The 18,886-nt window shown below is 38.6% G+C and overlaps 1 protein-coding gene across 1 annotated transcript in view; it reads right to left on the bottom strand.

Moving 5' to 3' along the window:
- Positions 1 to 18,886, bottom strand: part of NYAP2 (neuronal tyrosine-phosphorylated phosphoinositide-3-kinase adaptor 2) — a 177,248-nt gene that overhangs the window by 41,686 nt on the left and 116,676 nt on the right. The window contains exons 4-5 of the mRNA XM_054038887.1: positions 9,541 to 9,753; positions 1,128 to 1,231 (exon numbers count right to left, since the gene is read on the bottom strand). Of these exons, the coding sequence (XP_053894862.1) occupies positions 1,128 to 1,231; positions 9,541 to 9,753 (317 nt within the window). The remainder of the gene's footprint in view (positions 1 to 1,127; positions 1,232 to 9,540; positions 9,754 to 18,886) is intronic.

Raw genomic sequence — 18,886 nt, 5'->3', positions numbered from 1 at the left:
TAAATCTCATTGAAATTCAATGAGATTTAGGGGCCTTATTCCTTTCTGATCATTTGAAAAATCACAACTAAGTAAACAGAAATAAAATATCTAAGTATAAAAGAAAACCATTCAGTACCAAAATGCTTCATGTTTGATGGAAGTCATAAATACAATATTTAAATGTAGTCATTGCCCCTATTACTAATATTTGTAGTTAGTTCTGAAAATTAGTAAAACACCACATCACTTGTGTGCACCGAAGTGAACAGGATCTCCACATTAGCAGACAAAACAAAGTTGCATGTGAATTTGGCCATGTCTTTATTTCTCATCTCTTTTCTCCAGGTGCTAATATAGGTCTTATTTGCCGTGTTCAGACACTTAGATTTCTTTGTCAAGTGTCCATTGGGTATTTTTGGAATTGTTGAGAAAAGTAGCTCCATTTAAAGCAAGCAGGGTTTTTTCTTAGTTTGGTTTTGAATTTTTTGCATTTTTTTTATAATTTACAATAAACATAACTATAGCAGACTATTTAATAGTCTCGTTAGCAGTATATGGCCTTAGGTTGAAGAGAGGCTAGCTGCCATATTTAAACAAAATAACTCGCCGTGTGAGCAATTTTAAGGACAATGATAATTCACAGTGTAATACAATCATGCACCAAGCTCAAAACAAATGTAAGACTGGCACAAATATTACAGTACAACAAGGCAGAAGTTAAAAGGTATGTACAAGTCTTTTGACAAACATTGGTGCAAGTGCTTTAGATGAGACATTTAAAAGAAACACACTAAAACAACACAGATTAAATTTATCAAATTTTGATAAATTTTAGACAGTAAAAATTACACAAAACATGAAAAAAAAAAACCCAACCAATACATATATAGTTTTACTACATCTATATTACAGAATGAAGGAAATCAGAGACAAAAAAGATTTAAGAATTCACAGCAAAGAAAGTTCTACCAGCCTTGAAAGATAGAATTTCATTGCAAGTGAGAGACACACACGCGCACTCACACGCACAAAAGTAAAAACAAACACAAAAAATCATTTACTGTAACAAATGACAGACACAGAGGTGAGAAACATTTGGCATGTTGCATCACATGAAGTCATTCACGATTGGCTAACGATGGTACCTGGCTGGGTTGGAGATCGCTGGCTTGCCTGAGAGGAGTAACTGATGGAGGAGGCACACCTGATGTGGATGCAGATCGACCTAATCTACAGCTTGCTTTAGGCTCTAGGAAGGGAAAGAAAAGAAGACATATGCCCAGTGAATGGGATTGTGGACGTTGGTGCAGTAAATTGAAACTTGAGGTGACATAGAAAACGATAGGTCCTGTAAGCGCCATTTGACCTGCCTGCCAACCTCCCCAGGACTTTCCCACAGTATGGAATCCAGGAACACATTCCTGGACAATGTTTTGGGCAGTTGACTGAGTCATAAATAAAAGTTATCTTCTAGGCACTAGCCACCAATATGGCAAGAGAGAGGCCTGGAACTGACTTCTCCCTGCACCTTGCTATCTTAACCTCTTTAATTTCCAGTAGCATCTCTGAGGCTGAAGAGCAGAGCAATGAGCAGCAGAGATAGGAAGCATGTCCAATTTTCCTTCTGCCCTCCACCCATACACTGTGGCAGTCTCAGTGCCCAACTCTCTCACCTGCATAATGTGGCAGTGATTGGTGAGGGGCGATTGAGAGTGGTAACTTGTGGCCCAATACCCTCATTCAGCGGCTGAGTGGGATAGTGGAAGAGGACAAAAAGGTTCTTGGGGAAGTGGACAAAGGTGGAAGAGAGTGATGGGGTAGGTTGGGAAAACAGGAAGTTAGAGATTTTGCAGAAGGCCACAGAGAAATCTGAAAGTAGCTGACAGTGAGTCAAGGTTAGCCGCAAAACACAGAGTAGAGGGAAGAAACTTCAAGTTTTAATAGCATGACACAGGCCTCAGCAATGGAGTCTGTGAAGTTGGTTACATTGTGTTATCTCCAGTTTGTGTGTTCCCCAAGTAGGAGTGATTAATAGAAGTGTAAGATACCATGAAACGGGATAGAGATCTCAGGCGCCTGAAAAGAATTTTGATGCAGAAGTATTTGATTTCCCTATCCTGGTTTTACCCAGCAACATTTCCTGGAAGATTTCCCATTGAGTTACAATGCAATTTACTGTAACGATCCCAGGATAAATGACCAAGCTAGGAGAAATGTACTACCTAATGGCACTAGTCTGTCCGCAGTTGGTTTAGAACATATTTTCCTGGGAATCTGGTCTGCTCATCTCTGGTTGAGAGAAATGTTGCTCTCTGAAAGAACTGAAGTGTCCATGTCTTCTCCAGGCATTGGTCTGTCTTCGTCTAGCTCAGAGGAATATGTTTATTCTGCTCGTATGTTATATCCCTTTCAACAACCCTTTATCTGTCTTGTCTATTTAAACTGTAAACACCTCAAGGCAGTGACTGTCTCTTACTCTGTGTTTGTACAGTGCACAGCACAATGGTGCCGTGATTTTATTTGGGATCCCTATGCTCTGCTGTAATACAAACAATAATAATGAGTCTCCTTACATCTGGCTGAAATTAAGTGTCTTCTCACAGTTTATATCTGCCCAAGTTTAGCTGAAGGCACACAGCTCCTCATGATGGTCTATCATGTCTAGCTTTGATGTATATCTTCTCACACATCTTATCTGTCTATGTCTGTCTAAGAGAAATGTGTCTTTTCACGTCTGGGTAAGAACATCTTCCCCCAATGCCATTCTATGTATGCCTGGATGACAAGAGCACACCTCTCCATAGCATTGGCCTTTAGGGATATGCAGTGGTTGCTGGTTGGGTTGCTTTCTCCATTTCATTTTTTGAGCAGGTCAGCAGGCCACCCTCCTTCCATTGCCACCACCCACTTTTACTCACACAACTCCTTTTGGAGTCTCCAGGAGAGCTGGCAGCCTGCACCAGTACATAATCTGATGTTTTGCCTTTCTGGATGAGGACAGTACACTGTTTCGTTGATTAGATCTGTTCTGAAATTATTTGTTGTTATACATCTGAAATCATTTATTTCTTCACACTGTGTGCAAGGCACCCGATTTTTCCTTCACTAGAATATACACTAGCAACTGGAGTTTTCCTATTGATTTCCATGGGAGAAAAATCAGGGCTTATTTTTGTTTTGTTTATCTGTTAAGGACAGATGCTACATTGTCTCTATGCTAAGCAAAATCAGATTCCTATCCAGCATTATCTTGGTTAGCATTGTTGATGTCAAAAACTCCAAGGTATTGTCTGCCATTGCTTCTGAATTGTTTTCTTTGCTTTGAGAAAAATGTCACACTTTCCAATTTGGATATACGTGCTGCAATGAGAGCCCATTGTTTCCTTGCCATAGACAATCCTTTCATCTGGGATCAAAGAAATAAAATCCAACCAACTCAGATGAAATATTAGTTTCTTCTTTTATCTCCTAGCAATATATTCAAGTGTCAGAAACTACTGCAAATTCCAGCATGGTTCTTACTATGGGAAGTTTCCAATCAATGCCTATCTAGTTTTTTCACATCCAGAAGTTTAGGTGAATTTCTTTTTTAAGGGGCAGTTCCATTGATATCACTGGGATTATTTTTACACTGAATGAATTGGGAACATTCCACAGAAATTTTTGCTATGACTAACCTCTTCATGCTGTGGCATAGAATGCAAATTTTTTCCCTAAATAATCTGTCAAATATGGTCTGTACAGCTGACAACACCATATCCAGTGCTATGTCTTGTTTGTCCCTTGTGCACTCCTTATTCCCTGTACTCGGCTAACCAGATTTTGAGTAGAATGAACATTTTTCTTGAGTAAGAAGTTCTGAATAGGGTCCCCTAACAGCTGCAGAAGGGCTCTGTATATAATGATGTCCACATCCTTTCCCCTTCAGTGAATTCAGTTTCTGAGTTGTGTGTTTCAAATGACAAAATTTGAACTTGTCTACAGTGCTCTGTGGCTTCATGCAGATTCTGATTCTGGGAGCAAACAGGCAGAGTTAGTTTGAAAACTCCCTGCTGCTGTCCCCAAGGGGCTCCCAAACTGTTTGTCAGCAAAGCAGAGGGCTGGCTTTCAGGGAAAGCAGGCGAACCTGAACTGGATACAGACCAATGTCAAGTGCTAACATAACCTCGCTGAGCCCCAGGTGTGTCCCTAATGCAATAGGCAACAAAGCAGGAGTCAGTTTTGGACATGACTGGAGCAATGTGTGCTTTGACATAGCTCGCGGGGGTGGTAAGAACTTGGGGGTTCTAAACAATTGTGTCTCAAAGACTGCGCCCCATTCCAAATGCAAAATTCCTTTCGGAGCACAGAGGCAGTGGCCATGCAACATTGCTGCTAGCCACTCAACTGCTGGCAGTTGATCCTGAGGAGCCTGAGGATCTCCTGCTATGCTAGGGAAGTCCCAAGCATACGGGTAAGTGCTTTGCTGGATTGGAGCCGAATGAGATGCCTGTTCTAATCAATGGGCATCACATGACTTGAACTCAGCAGGTCATGTTGAAAATCTAGTGGGTTGTTTTCAAGACTTTATTTATATCAAAGACAAATATTTTAAAAAGATTTAGTTGCTATATTTACTGATGAAATGTTTGTTGTGATAGTTTTCTCAGCTTCAAAGGGCAGTTCTTTCACATTGTGTCATGTGAAATGAAGCACACATGAAGGGCCAGACTCATTCTCAGTGAAGTCAGCAGAAAGACTCTCATATTTCAATGGTGTTAATCAGGCCCTGATCCTGTAATGGGATCCATACACACAAACACTTAAGTTTGAGCAGGGTCCCAGTGGAACTCCACATGGACATAAGGGATCATGTTGTGGGATCAGTGTCTAAGACGCAAACACTGATTTCCCATAAAAATATAGGGCATAAATTTACAAATGTGGGCACCTAAAATTAGGCACCTAAATTTACATTTATGCTCATGTATAAGTGGCCTGATCTTCAAAGATGCTAAGCACCTGCATAGCCCATTGTCCTCAAGTAAGGGTGTATTTTTTGCTAACATAGCAGACATCTCTGTGCTAAGGCCAGAATTTTCTGAAATAATTTAGATTTGTTTTATAACAAGAGATGATTTCCTGCATTCATCCGTTACATAACTGTTCTGCAGGATGTTTATTTCTGGGTTTGATCAGAAGAGATCTCTTTTATGCATCCCAAGGAGTCATCATTCTGCCTATCCTAATCTTAATTTAAAAAAAATTCTCTGGCTGTCACTTACACTAGAGACGCTTCCTATCCTGCCACAGTCTCTCCTTTGCACATGAAAATAGAAGTTGCTTATGCATTATTGCTGCCAAGAAGCACATCTTGAATTAAACAATAAGACATGACGGGATGTATATCCTATGCAAAAAAATTGAACATGCACATTTTAAAATGAATTGCATCTATTATTGTTATAATGACGTAACCTCACTGGTTTCCTAATGAATATAAATTATCTGTAATATAACTGGAAATGACCTAATACTGTAGAGGAAGAAATCATTCGATATGTTTCTTTCTTAAAAATATTTGACATGAGACTGCCGTCAGGAGGCATTCAGTGTTGAAACTAAGAGCAGTGCATTTAAAAAGAAATGTTTGTACTCCATACATGATAAACCTCTGGAACTCAGTGTTACTAGATAGCACTGAGGGCAATATCTTAGTAGAATTCAGAAACAGGATTAGACATTTCTACAGAACACCCGCAGTTACAAAGATTTTTTTTTTAATTAGATGGGGGTATAAACCCTCACATTTCAGGGCATATACCAACCACTAACTGCTGGGGACTAGGAAGAAACATCCCATATTGGCAGGTTATTCTATAATAGTCCACTACAGGTTTCTTGCAGCCTCCTGTGAAGCAGCGGCACTGGCCAAAGTCAGATACTGGACTAGATGGATGATTAGTCTGATATGATTTGGCAATTCCTATGTTCTGAATATGCATATATGCCATAAAACAGTGAAGTGTTTATGTGTAAAGGGTCACAGTCTGAAGATTTTTTCATATGCACGTATTTTCTACACAGCTTACTGGGTGCACTGTCTCCTTTATATTCTATCCAAAAATATACTTTCTTCTATAGGGGTAGGCAGGGGCGTATACACTGTCATGTAGGAAGGAGTGATAGAACTGCGTATTATGAACACATATTTGTTTGCACAAGCAAACTTTTATTTTCAACTGCATATGCATCTCCGCATCCCTGGGTGATCTTTCAGCAGGACTCTAATGGAGCACAGACCGCCAGTTTAAAGCTGCCCTCACTTGGAGAGTCCCTGGGATAGCTGGCAGTGCAATGCTACTGCCTGCCATTCCCTTGGGGTGAATCTTCCTTGGATGAAGCAGGCATAGGTTGGGGCAGTTTGCCTCCCACGCCATGATAGCAGGGGTGAATTGGGCCCTATATCTCTTAGGCCTCCCAAGGGGCCTTTTTTCTTTTTTTGGTCAATGTTTCTCCCATAGCGCTTGAGGTTAACAGTTTGAAATCCTACTTTGAAATCCTAACCACAAACTCTGATTAAATACAGTATACTCATTCCTTTCCCGATCATCTGCAGAGTATTCGGCCTGAATGCTAAATGTGTTGGTTGAGTGTCTAAGGGCGATTATAAAACAATGACCCTCCGCCCAACAACCAGTTCTATAAACTATTTAAAATGCAATGCAGTGCTTCTCTCTCGCAGCAGGTGGCAATGCAAAATGCTACATAGTAGCAATAAGAGAGCAACATTCCAGAAAATGCACTTTAAAGCTCCTGGAGTTAAATTATATGTGCCTCCCATTTTGTAAACCTCCTGTGGCTCTGCACTGAAATCGCAAGGACTTGTTTTGAATGCTGGTGTGCATAAAAGATCATTGACAGTTCCTTCCAAATGGAGCTCTCTGATAGAAACAGTATCATGCAGATAGGGTGCAAATGTCCCTGCAAAATTATCTGATAGATGAGAGAATGATCCAGTGCTGTGAAAATTGTTACTCAGGTGGAATTAGTGACCTAAGGTCATTTAAACTTTCTGTGCCCACCAAAAGGGTCCACGATCTTTTCTGGAGAGGCCTGAGCTCCGATTCCAACCTTACTAGCACCAGTGTAGATCAGGAGTAACCCACCGAAATAATAATTGGTGTTACACTGTGTAAACTTGTTATAAACAAGATTGGAATCAGGCCCCAGAACCTACTTAATCTGCGTCCCAGATTCCCAGCACTGTTCTAACGGGGCATACAATAAATCACATTGACTTGAGAAACGTACCTGTACCTATCCAGATACATCTAAACCATAATTTTTGTTTTTCATTGCAGTGTAATTCTAGTTTGTTTGCAACAGTTGCAATCCACAAGAACAGTACGCAGCACTGAGAATGAAATGCCACAATGAGGAAAAGTCAATTATTTATTGGTGCAAGAGCTATGGATCCCATCCAGGGAAAAATGTACATGGCTGGCCGGGGTGTGCAACTCAAAGGAATTGTAGTAAATAATATATTTGAAAAAAACACAAAGATACTCTTTGGGGGGAAGAAAGAGGCTTAATTCAGCCAATAAAATATTTGTATAATACTAACAATTGCACTTGCCATCTGATGCTTTGATGGTCTTTGTAGTAAAAGACAAGACACAGCCACAGATAGCTACTCTAAGGCCTGATCTGACACCCATTGAAGTCTTGAGAGCTATGCTGATTTAGGACTGGGGCCAGTGAGTGTTTTGCATGATTTAACTGTGAGATGAATGAAATCCCTACACAGCAGCCTCTGCATAAGGGCTGGATAGAAGTGAAATATTTTGTTTATGCTTTATTCATATTGAGGGATGAACAGAGACTGGGTCCCTCTGTTTAATTTTCCCTTTTCTTTGTTCTGATCAATATTATTGTCTAGCATGATTAGTTTGGTATGTATCTTGGGTTTGAGTCTGTGCTGTCCTGGCATTCTGATCTGGTAGCATTTTGCACTGGTGAAAATTATACCATAATGTGCAGGACAAAGTCCCTTGAGTTTATCTAAAACATTCACAGGTTCTAGCCCTATACAGGTAAACCTTTCTCTTACCTACTCCTAAGGTCTAATCTTGCAAACTCTTACTCACCACAGTACTGGATAGGTACATTTTAAAAAATCCTACTAAATTTTAAAAAATAGCCACAAACTTTGCAAAGTATTTACACTGATGAGGGGTATGCAGGATTGGATCTATAAAGAAGACATTTTTTTCCCCACCAGAAGAAATATTCTGCAGAATGTAGTGCAGAGTAACTACAGAAATCTATAATGGAAAAAGTGGGTAAAAGATTGCTGCAAACCTTTTGTCATCTTGGCAAAGTTTGTTACAGTTCTACACTGAGTTCTTGTTGTCAGAGCAACAAGCAAGACTTCTCTTCTCTGGGAAGCAAGACTTCTCTTATCACACGTTGAAGTAGTGGTTTAAGTGAGAAGAGATATCATACCTCTATTGTTATGACAGTATGTAGACACCAATGTCTGCTACCATTCACTCAAAAACATCTCTTCGGTAGAAATGGCTTATTGTTTTATCAGTTTTGATATGAGACACCATCCACAGTCTTTACTCTCGTAGAAGATTGTTATTGAGATTACTGAACTATTGATGTCAATTGTTATGAAAGTGGATATTTTTGGCAAACAGGCCACGAAACTTCTTTTTTAGTGATCTGTCAAATTTTTAAAAAGTAACACTGCATTGATTATTCATAGTGTTATACATGTGCCAGCTATATTCAGCTTAGATAGACATTTTACAAAATATAGGCTGTTTTTTTTATTTCAATGGATTACTAGTGAAAGTCACTATTTATATATATATATATATATAATAGTTAATGTAATTAATATTGACTTCTGAAATCTTTAGTGAGTTTTGAACTAATTTACATGTATGCAGAAAACAAGAGGTCCACTGTTTTAATCTGTTGTGTATATCAATATGACAGTTTTGTTTACGCTGCAGCATGTTGTACTCATTATCTTATGTGACATTTGAATTTATTACGGTCCCTCTATGAAGTGAAATCTGGGGGATTATTAGCCAGAGTGACCCTCAAAATTATGTGTAATTTACAATTTTTGTTCAAATATTTGAATGGTACAATTTTATTCTTGATCATTAGCTACTAAGGACCTAATCCTGCATAAATAGAGAAAACAGCTATACAGAATACAAAGCCTGAACCTGCAAGGTGATAATGGACAGATTTTTAAAGATTTTTGGGTGCCTAAAGATGTAGATAAATGCCTAATGGGATTTCCCAAAGCATCTAGGTACCTAATTCCCATTTATTTCAATAACAGTTCAGCACAATAGATGAAACGCTGATTTTAGTGGAAGTTAGGCACCTATATGCATCTTTTGGCAACTAAATACCTTTAAAAAGCTGACGCTAAGTGCCCTCAACTTCCAATTTCTTTAGCTCAACTCCTTGCAGGATTGGGCCCTATATTGGTAATGGTATCATGAGATTTCTTTCTTTGCTCTGCTTGTGAAACAAATTCACACATACCTGAGCTGTTGTTTCCTGCCAACATCGTTGGACTAACAGAGGATCTTCCCAGTCTGCTGGACACAACTGGTGGTCCTGGTGTTCCATCCCATTCCTGAGCTTTTATTGACTCCCTGGAGGAAGTTGTCCCATGGTGACCTCCTCTCTCTTTGTTTTCCAACTTTGGTAGTGGTTCAGTACTGTGGCTCCTGATCTTCAACTCGTCTAATGGTTCTACAAAATATACAAAGTCCACATTCCATTATCTAGTGCAGTTTAATTAAATTCATACCATGGTATTCTCTCCCAGACAGTATTCCATTTTCACTAATCATTCAGTACTGTAAATATACATAAACAACAGAGTAACATAAAGCAGGATTTTAGACTTAACAGACTAGTATAAAAAGTGATCATCCTTAATTATCCCTCTGGTTGAGTGATGACCACCACAATAAGAGAGATGGGTAAAGATGGCAGTTTTTAATTCACTTGTTTTTGTTGAACTACAATATTTTATGAAAATACGTATTGTGCAAAAAATATGCCCCAATCAAAGCTCTTTAAATTATATTTTAAAAATTAACATTTAGGAAATGACCTGAATTCTTTATGACTGTCTCATCCCTGCTAACTGGTCCTTCTAGAACGTTCTCTTTCTATGCAAGTTATTTCCTAAGGTTTATATTGTTCAGTAGATGGGCTTGTGATTCCCAAGAGCATTAATGGGAAGCTACACACAATCTACCGTGCCTGACTAATTTAAGTATTTCTAGTATGCCCAGTAGTATAATCTATGGGCTACATTCTGCTTATTCAATTCACTTGAATAATCCCTCTGACGTCAAATGAGTGGCTGCTCTATTTGCAACCACAAGAGTTGGTGCGGAGTGGAGAAGGCAGACAAATGGGAGAGCAGGTTTCCCTGGTGATGCCAGGGTTTTAGCAGCTTTTTCCATACCTGGTGACTATCTATTCTGTCCAGAACCCCTTCTTGCTCCTCCCCCATCTCTTCTATGACAGGCCCATCAACAGGGCATTGTATTTCAAAACTAACTCACCTCCAATGGAATTAACAGATCATTTCCATTTCTATTTTCTATGGTCTATGAATGAATTGTATCAAAAACATGCACAGGGGAAGCATTTAAAAGAGATTTAAAATCACAACAGTTAATTACTATTCTGTTCACTTATTCAAAACCTGCTGATCTATTTTTTTCTTATTTGATAAAAATTCCCTCTGGAATTTTATGCTTCAGATTTATGCCCAAAGGTATTCTTATGTCATATTCCTGATTTATAAACATTCGGGATTATAATAGAAATGCTGGCCTTCTGAACTTCAGCATCACTGTGTGGAGCACTATAAGGTAAATACGGGTTTAACTAGTTATATAATTTGGAGGAGAAGAGAGAGAGAGATTTACACAATGCCTACACACAATAGTACACAAAACTGTTTATTGTACCTTGAACAAAGATACCCAGTTAGATTTTGTGTCCCTTAATATTTTAGTTTGTTGATGAACTTGTTTATGAGAAAAATAACATTTTCTTTGTAAAATCCCTCAAGAAAACATTAATGAGAAGACAAATTTATCATTTCTAATGAGCAGGTATGCTGTACCTTATGGAATCATTAAGATATTGTATGAATTATTGTCAGTTTACAAGATTGCTACTGAAAAGAGAAGGGAGTATAAGGATTTTAACAATCAACAGAGGGTCCTGTGGCACCTTTAAGACTAACAGAAGATTTTAACAATGTTTCTGACAGACACATTTTTTCATCCCCAAGCTTTAAGATTTTCTTATGTCACAGTAAAAAAAAAGTAATAGAATATCACAAAACAATTCCAGGCTGACGATTCACATAAAGAATATTTAGAGTAATCTCAAAAGCACCATAATCTCAAAATCTAACAACTATTTACTGCCCTTCCTTGAACTTTTAGACTGCCTACTTTAATAGAGAAATATCATAAGGGGGAAGGCCCCTGCTTTGTAACCCAAAAGGCTACATAGGGAGAGCACTGAAGAATAGTTTGCATCCATATTACATGACACAGGCTTTTCAGGGACATTCAGCATGGAATGTCTGCCACCAAGACTCGTTTATGCATTCTTAGAGAGGCAGGGTAATTCAAGGAGCTATGTGGAGAAATATAATGACACAGGGCTTTATTAATTTAACATTGACACATAATTATAGCAGAAATATATCTCTAAACTGATAACATGTGCTTCCTGTAAATGCCATGTTACTGAGAAAGTGGAAGAGGAGAACAAATATCAGAAATTTGATGGAAATATAAACCAAAGACACTGAATAAGGGTCCAGTCCTGGGAGGAGCTAACCACCTTCTTCAAAATTCTGAGTGCCTATTTTCCAATAAAACCAATAGAAATTGAGAGGGGCACATGTAATCTCATAGATTCAGGTCCTAATAGGAAATGTGCACACTGAAGTTATGGAAAGAACGTATATAACTTTACCAAAACTCCATCATCTTATTGCAGCATTCAAAAGAACTAATTCACCATATCTACTGTAAATGCTTTGATTATTTTAGTGAGAGCCTTTTATATTTGTGACTTCTTATTGCTGATTGAATACAACCACTTGAAATTTCACACACTGACAAAGTCATCCCTTAGTTACAGAACAAGCACTCCAGTTGCATGTGGAACATAGGGGATCAAAAACACTTCAGTTCACTTTACAGAGAAGCATTTGTACTTATTACTTGATGCAAATGATTCTTCTGAATGTACCTCTTATTTCTATTATCAGCTGAATCAAATGGCAGCAATTTTCTGCAAACAAACTGAGCTGTGGAAATACTCAAAGGCAATTTAAAACAGATTGATTAAGCAATAAGACCCAACAGGCAATCAATTTTGCATGATGTTATAAGGTAATCTGACAAAAGAGTGAAAAGAGGTGCAATGCAATGCTCTGATCCTACAAACTTTCTACTGTGCATAATACTAATTACCATGAACAGCCTTAGTGAAATCACTTGCTTCAGTGGCACCACCTCTGGTCATAAACACTATAGATAGCAGTATTTTCAGAAAAAAGAAGAACAGGAGTACTTGTGGCACCTTAGAGACTAACAAATTTATTAGAGCATAAGCTTTCGTGGACTACAGCCCACTTCTTCGGATGCATATAGAATGGAACATATATTGAGGAGATATATATACACACATACAGAGAGCATAAACAGGTGGGAGTTGTCTTACCAACTCTGAGAGGCCAATTAATTAAGAGAAAAAAAACTTTTGAAGTGATAATCAAGCTAGCCCAGTACAGACAGTTAAGAAGTGTGAGAATACTTACAAGGGGAGATAGATTCAATGTTTGTAATGGCTCAGCCATTCCCAGTCCTTATTCAAACCGGAGTTGATTGTGTCTAGTTTGCATATCAATTCTAGCTCAGCAGTCTCTCATTGGAGTCTGTTTTTGAAGTTCTTCTGTTGTAATATAGCCACCCGCAGGTCTGTCACTGAATGACCAGACAGGTTAAAGTGTTTTCCCACTGGTTTTTGAGTATTTTGATTCCTGATGTCAGATTTGTGTCCATTAATTCTTTTGCGTAGAGACTGTCCGGTTTGGCCAATGTACATGGCAGAGGGGCATTGCTGGCACATGATGGCATATATCACATTGGTAGATGTGCAGGTGAACGAGCCCCTGATGGTATGGCTGATGTGATTAGGTCCTATGATGATGTCACTTGAATAGATATGTGGACAGAGTTGGCATCGGGGTTTGTTACAAGGATAGGTTCCTGGGTTAGTGGTTTTGTCCAGTGATGTGTGGTTGCTGGTGAGTATTTGCTTTAGGTTGGGGGGTTGTCTGTAAGCGAGGACAGGTCTGTCTCCCAAGATCTGTGAGAGTAAAGGATCATCTTTCGGGATAGGTTGTAGATCTCTGATGATGCGCTGGAGAGGTTTTAGTTGGGGGCTGAAGGTGACAGCTAGTGGTGTTCTGTTATTTTCTTTGTTGGGCCTGTCTTGTAGGAGGTGACTTCTGGGTACTCGTCTGTCTCTGTCAATCTGTCAATCAAGCATTCTTAAAACTACAATACCCACCTGCTGAAGTGAAAAAACAGATTGACAGAGCCAGACGAGTACCCAGAAGTCACCTCCTACAAGACAGGCCCAACAAAGAAAATAACAGAACACCACTAGCTGTCACCTTCAGCCCCCAACTAAAACCTCTCCAGCGCATCATCAGAGATCTACAACCTATCCCGAAAGATGATCCTTTACTCTCACAGATCTTGGGAGACAGACCTGTCCTCGCTTACAGACAACCCCCCAACCTAAAGCAAATACTCACCAGCAACCACACATCACTGAACAAAACCACTAACCCAGGAACCTATCCTTGTAACAAACCCCGATGCCAACTCTGTCCACATATCTATTCAAGTGACATCATCATAGGACCTAATCACATCAGCCATACCATCAGGGGCTCGTTCACCTGCACATCTACCAATGTGATATATGCCATCATGTGCCAGCAATGCCCCTCTGCCATGTACATTGGCCAAACCGGACAGTCTCTACGCAAAAGAATTAATGGACACAAATCTGACATCAGGAATCAAAATACTCAAAAACCAGTGGGAGAACACTTTAATCTGTCTGGTCATTCAGTGACAGACCTGCAGGTGGCTATATTACAACAGAAGAACTTCAAAAACAGACTCCAACGAGAGACTGCTGAGCTAGAATTGATATGCAAACTAGACACAATCAACTCCGGTTTGAATAAGGACTGGGAATGGCTGAGCCATTACAAACATTGAATCTATCTCCCCTTGTAAGTATTCTCACACTTCTTAACTGTCTGTACTGGGCTAGCTTGATTATCACTTCAAAAGTTTTTTTTCTCTTAATTAATTGGCCTCTCAGAGTTGGTAAGACAACTCCCACCTGTTTATGCTCTCTGTATGTGTGTATATATATCTCCTCAATATATGTTCCATTCTATATGCATCCGAAGAAGTGGGCTGTAGTCCACGAAAGCTTATGCTCTAATAAATTTGTTAGTCTCTAAGGTGCCACAAGTACTCCTGTTCTTGTTTTTGCGGATACAGACTAACACGGCTGCTACTCTGAAACCTGTCAGTATTTTCAGAGTCAGGCTCTTCCTGTTAATTTGGAGAGACAGCATAAACGGTCATTCACTTCAGTAGAAGCTATAGTAGTTTACACCAGCTAAAATCTGCCCTGGAATGTCTTAGGGCTGAGCAGCCCTAAAGTTGATCTGCATTAGTTAGTCTTTGTTGGTCAGCACTAAGGAAAAGTGTTTTATATACAGTATTTGGAATACTACAAGTAGAAAAATAGAACCGTATCAGTATAGCTGCTGTGGAATTGGTGGAGCTATGTCAATTTACCCCCGTTAAAAATCTGGTCTCAGTTTATTTCTTAAGATTTTGTAGAAAATCAGTTTTCACTTGTCAGCCTAGATTTCATATATTTCCACTCCCCTATCCTTTCCTGGGGAGCTTCAGCTCGGAGGTTATCTAAAAACTAATAAATCCTAAAAATGAAAAGCAGAGTGGATCAGACTATAATCTCATGCAGCCCATTATAGGGCCCAAAACATTATTATTGGATGATACTTATCAGTAACACTGACGCACTGTCAGAAAAACCATATGCTGATATTTTCCAAGGCCTTCTGGAATATTTGATTTTACCTGATTTTGTAATATGTCAAGAACAATAAAGTATATGGCAAAATTAATTTTCAGTCACCTCATCTCGAAGATGGTCCTACTTTACTTAAATGACAAGAGGGGATAATTTCAGCTTCAAAATTTTACTAATATATTTACTAATATATTATTAATATATATATTTACTTCAAATTTAAGACCAAAGGCATTCTTATGTCATATTCTGATTTATAAACATACAGGATTATAATGGATATATATATTATTCCCTCAAATCCCATGTTTTTGTAAATTCACCATAATACTTCCTGTTGCATCTGAAGAATAACTTATTTTTGTTGGCCCAATGAAGACTTGAGAGGGGCAGAATGCTCCCCTCCCAGGCCATAGAACATAACTGGAACCATTCTGTGCTCACTATGACAAGCTCTACAGTTATCTGGGCTGTCTCATGCCATCTACCATTCTACACTACTCTAAGCTACTCTAAGCTACTGCAAATGGAACTCCATGGACCACAGCTCAGTGGCCCTTTCACTAGTTAAAAACTTGCTCATTGTTTTATATAAATGCCTCAGGCACTGATCCTGCAATGTATACTGTGTGAGCAGAAAGCGGCACGCATGTGGAGTCATGGTGCACCCATATTGAGATCACCTTATTATTTTATCTAAGGCGAAACACATGTTTTTATGGGTGTTTGATAATTGTAGTTGGGACAAGCCAAGACTTAAAGAAATAGTTGTGCAATCCTGCACAAAAGCTGTGGAAGGACGTCAGTGCTCAGTGTACCCATATTGATAGTAGGTAACATACTAGAGGGCTCATCACCTATTGTTTAAAAGACACAATAATGCAAATTGGATTTAAGATATACTATGCTCTTATTATCTTATTCAGATGGCTGGAGTTAGCAAGAGCAATAAAAGCTCTGTGTTAATGAGTTCTTTGAATCACATATGTCTGAAGCTAAATCTTTTCACAGTCAAACGCTGAATTTTGAAAACTGAACATCATTATGGAAAATGTCTTTATTGGTCTATAATTTTTAACCCAAAATAGCACATAAAATGTAAATTTCAAGAAATCATTTGTTGCTTTAAATATTTATGGAGACCCCTTCAGTAAGAGTCCCATAAAGGAGTTCAAATGCTTGAAGCACTTGTATTTCAATATTAAGAGATGTGCACTTTCCACATTTATTTCACCTAAATTCCAGGCCTTTTCATTTGATGAGAAAGATGGCAGCTAAAATCTCTTAGGCAGTACACACTTTCTAAATAATTGACATATATGGTTTGAACATTATAAAAGATCTCTTAATGGGTGCATGGTTTTGATGTGATTTGTGGTTCTGAAGCTTTAAACAACCTGAGAAACCCAGCTAATCAGCCATAGTTTAGACCAAACTAATTTGACAATCGGAGCTAGGGAAAACGTTTTACCTAAAAAACTATCATTGCAACAAATATACTCTATGTGGCCAGCCTGCCACAAGCTGCTTAAGCACATATTAATTCTAGGTCATGATGGCTTATTATTGTAATGTTAACTGACAAACAGCAGAATCATTTTTAAGGAGGCAAACAAGCAATAGTGTGAAGGAACTGCAAATGAGGGCTTCTCTGCTAACCTTCTCTCTGTAATCTGTAATGTATAAAGTAATAATCCATGTTTTATTCATTCTTTTTTCTGTCTTTTATAAATCTAAAATTTTAAAAAATCATTTAAAGCATAGAATTCTGTTATTCTGGGGAATAAATTTTTCTACTCACAGTACCTAAAGAAACATGTGTGCATAAGTCTTTGCAAGATTGGGATGTTGATGTGGAAACCTGGTAAATCACTTGGAGATGAATTTTAAAAGCACTTAAAATTGGCTTTACTTTCCTCCCATTGAAGTCAAGGGGAGCTTTACTACTGACTCCAGAGAAAGTAGAGTTAGGCCAATGTCAAGCCTTTTTGAAAATCCTACCTCTAACCTTTGTGCTTCAATTTATTTATCTGTAAATTGGGGATAAAATTTTACTCAGCTTTATAAAGTACTTAAAAATCTTGGAATGAATGCTTCTTTATAATGTCAAAGTATTATACATACTTCTTGATGTGCACTTATTTGTCTGATCTGTGCAGACCATCATGTACAAATATGTATTCAAAAACACCGCAAAGAAAATAAACAGGGTATAAATACTGCAAAAGGAAAGATTCAATGCTTTAAAAAATTATATTTATAACAAACAATTATGAATATATTACACTGCCAATGAAAGCCTTTTTTTCTGATCTTTATTAAGCTTGTGGCTTGTCTAGTCTGTCTTTATCTGGTTGCTAATTAAGCAGAAGTTTGCTTTTCATATCAATTTTTAATACTCATTTCTTACAGTTAAGTGAGAATTGGAGCAGCTCAATTCAAAGCAGTTCTGACCTAGTTCCATGCAAAATCAATAGAGTGCCTGAAAAAGAGTCTCAGAAACGAGGAGACAAGACTGAAATGCATCTAAATATTAATTCAACACATGCGTCCATGGAATGGAGCGTAGCAGAGCTAATAGGGAGGCACCCCCCACCGTCACCCCAGCAGCCTTTAGGTGTATGTGTGGTGCTTTTTTAAGCCAATAAATATAACTGACGGTGGTACCACCTGTGACCCATGGACACCCCTGACTCTGCCACTCTTCAAATTCTGGCTCTGCTTCTGGAATGTGAGTTTTTACTCACATCTAAATACAGTGGATATGTACTCTGCCTGCTAGCAGATGGAATAGGGAAGGGGCAGAGAGACCTTGGAAGCTTAGACTTGGAGGCTACCTGTTGTTTGGCTGATTTTCTGTAGCTAGGTCTCAAGGCCACAAGTGGGGAATTCTGGGGGGGGATGTAGGAGAGTAAAGGAGGGCACTGGGGTGGGGTGAGTCGTTTAGAGCTCCAGGCAGGGGCGAATTTATACATATCAAAATTAGAAGGTAATTCAAAAATAGAAATTAGGGAAGAATTAAAGCTGAAACATAAAAATAGAAAACAGAGAAGGACAATAATAGAAATAGTCAGAAAATAGACAGGTAACATTTTTCAAAAGTAGAAAAATAGATACACCTCTACCCCGATATAACGCGACCCGATGTAACTCAAATTCTGATATAACGCGGTAAAGCAGTGCTCGGGGGGGGGGGGGGGGGCGCACACTCCGGCGGATCAAAGCAAGTTCGATATAATGCGGTTTCACCTATAACGTGGTAAGATTTTTTTGGCTCCCGAGGACAGCGTTATATCGGGGTAGCTGTACATTTAAAAAAATAGGTAATGGCTTTCAAAATTGAAAAATAGGGCCAGGTTCTGACAGCTTGGCTCCTATTGGGTAAGCACCTTATTTCATAACTGCAATAGCTTCAAAGTAGTGCCAATTACTTTAGTGGGACTATTTGTGGAGTAAGATACACTTCGGTGGAAATAAGTGTATCAAATCTGGCCCACAGAAATTTAAAAAGACATGGGTTACAATAAATAATAGCAAAGACAAGGTTTAAAATTTAACATAAACTACAACTAACAAATGTAAAGACCTAACAAGTAAGACATGCAGCTAACCTCATTAAACATTTTTCTTGTTTATTGTCTGTCTATTTTTATCATCATTTCTCTGGCTTATCTTTTTTGGACCC

Source organism: Malaclemys terrapin, chromosome 9, assembly GCF_027887155.1.
Source record: "Malaclemys terrapin pileata isolate rMalTer1 chromosome 9, rMalTer1.hap1, whole genome shotgun sequence".
In the NCBI taxonomy this organism is placed as follows: Eukaryota; Metazoa; Chordata; order Testudines; family Emydidae; genus Malaclemys; species Malaclemys terrapin.
Note: the sequence above shows the minus strand (reverse complement) of the source record. Positions and strands in the feature narration are given on the sequence as shown.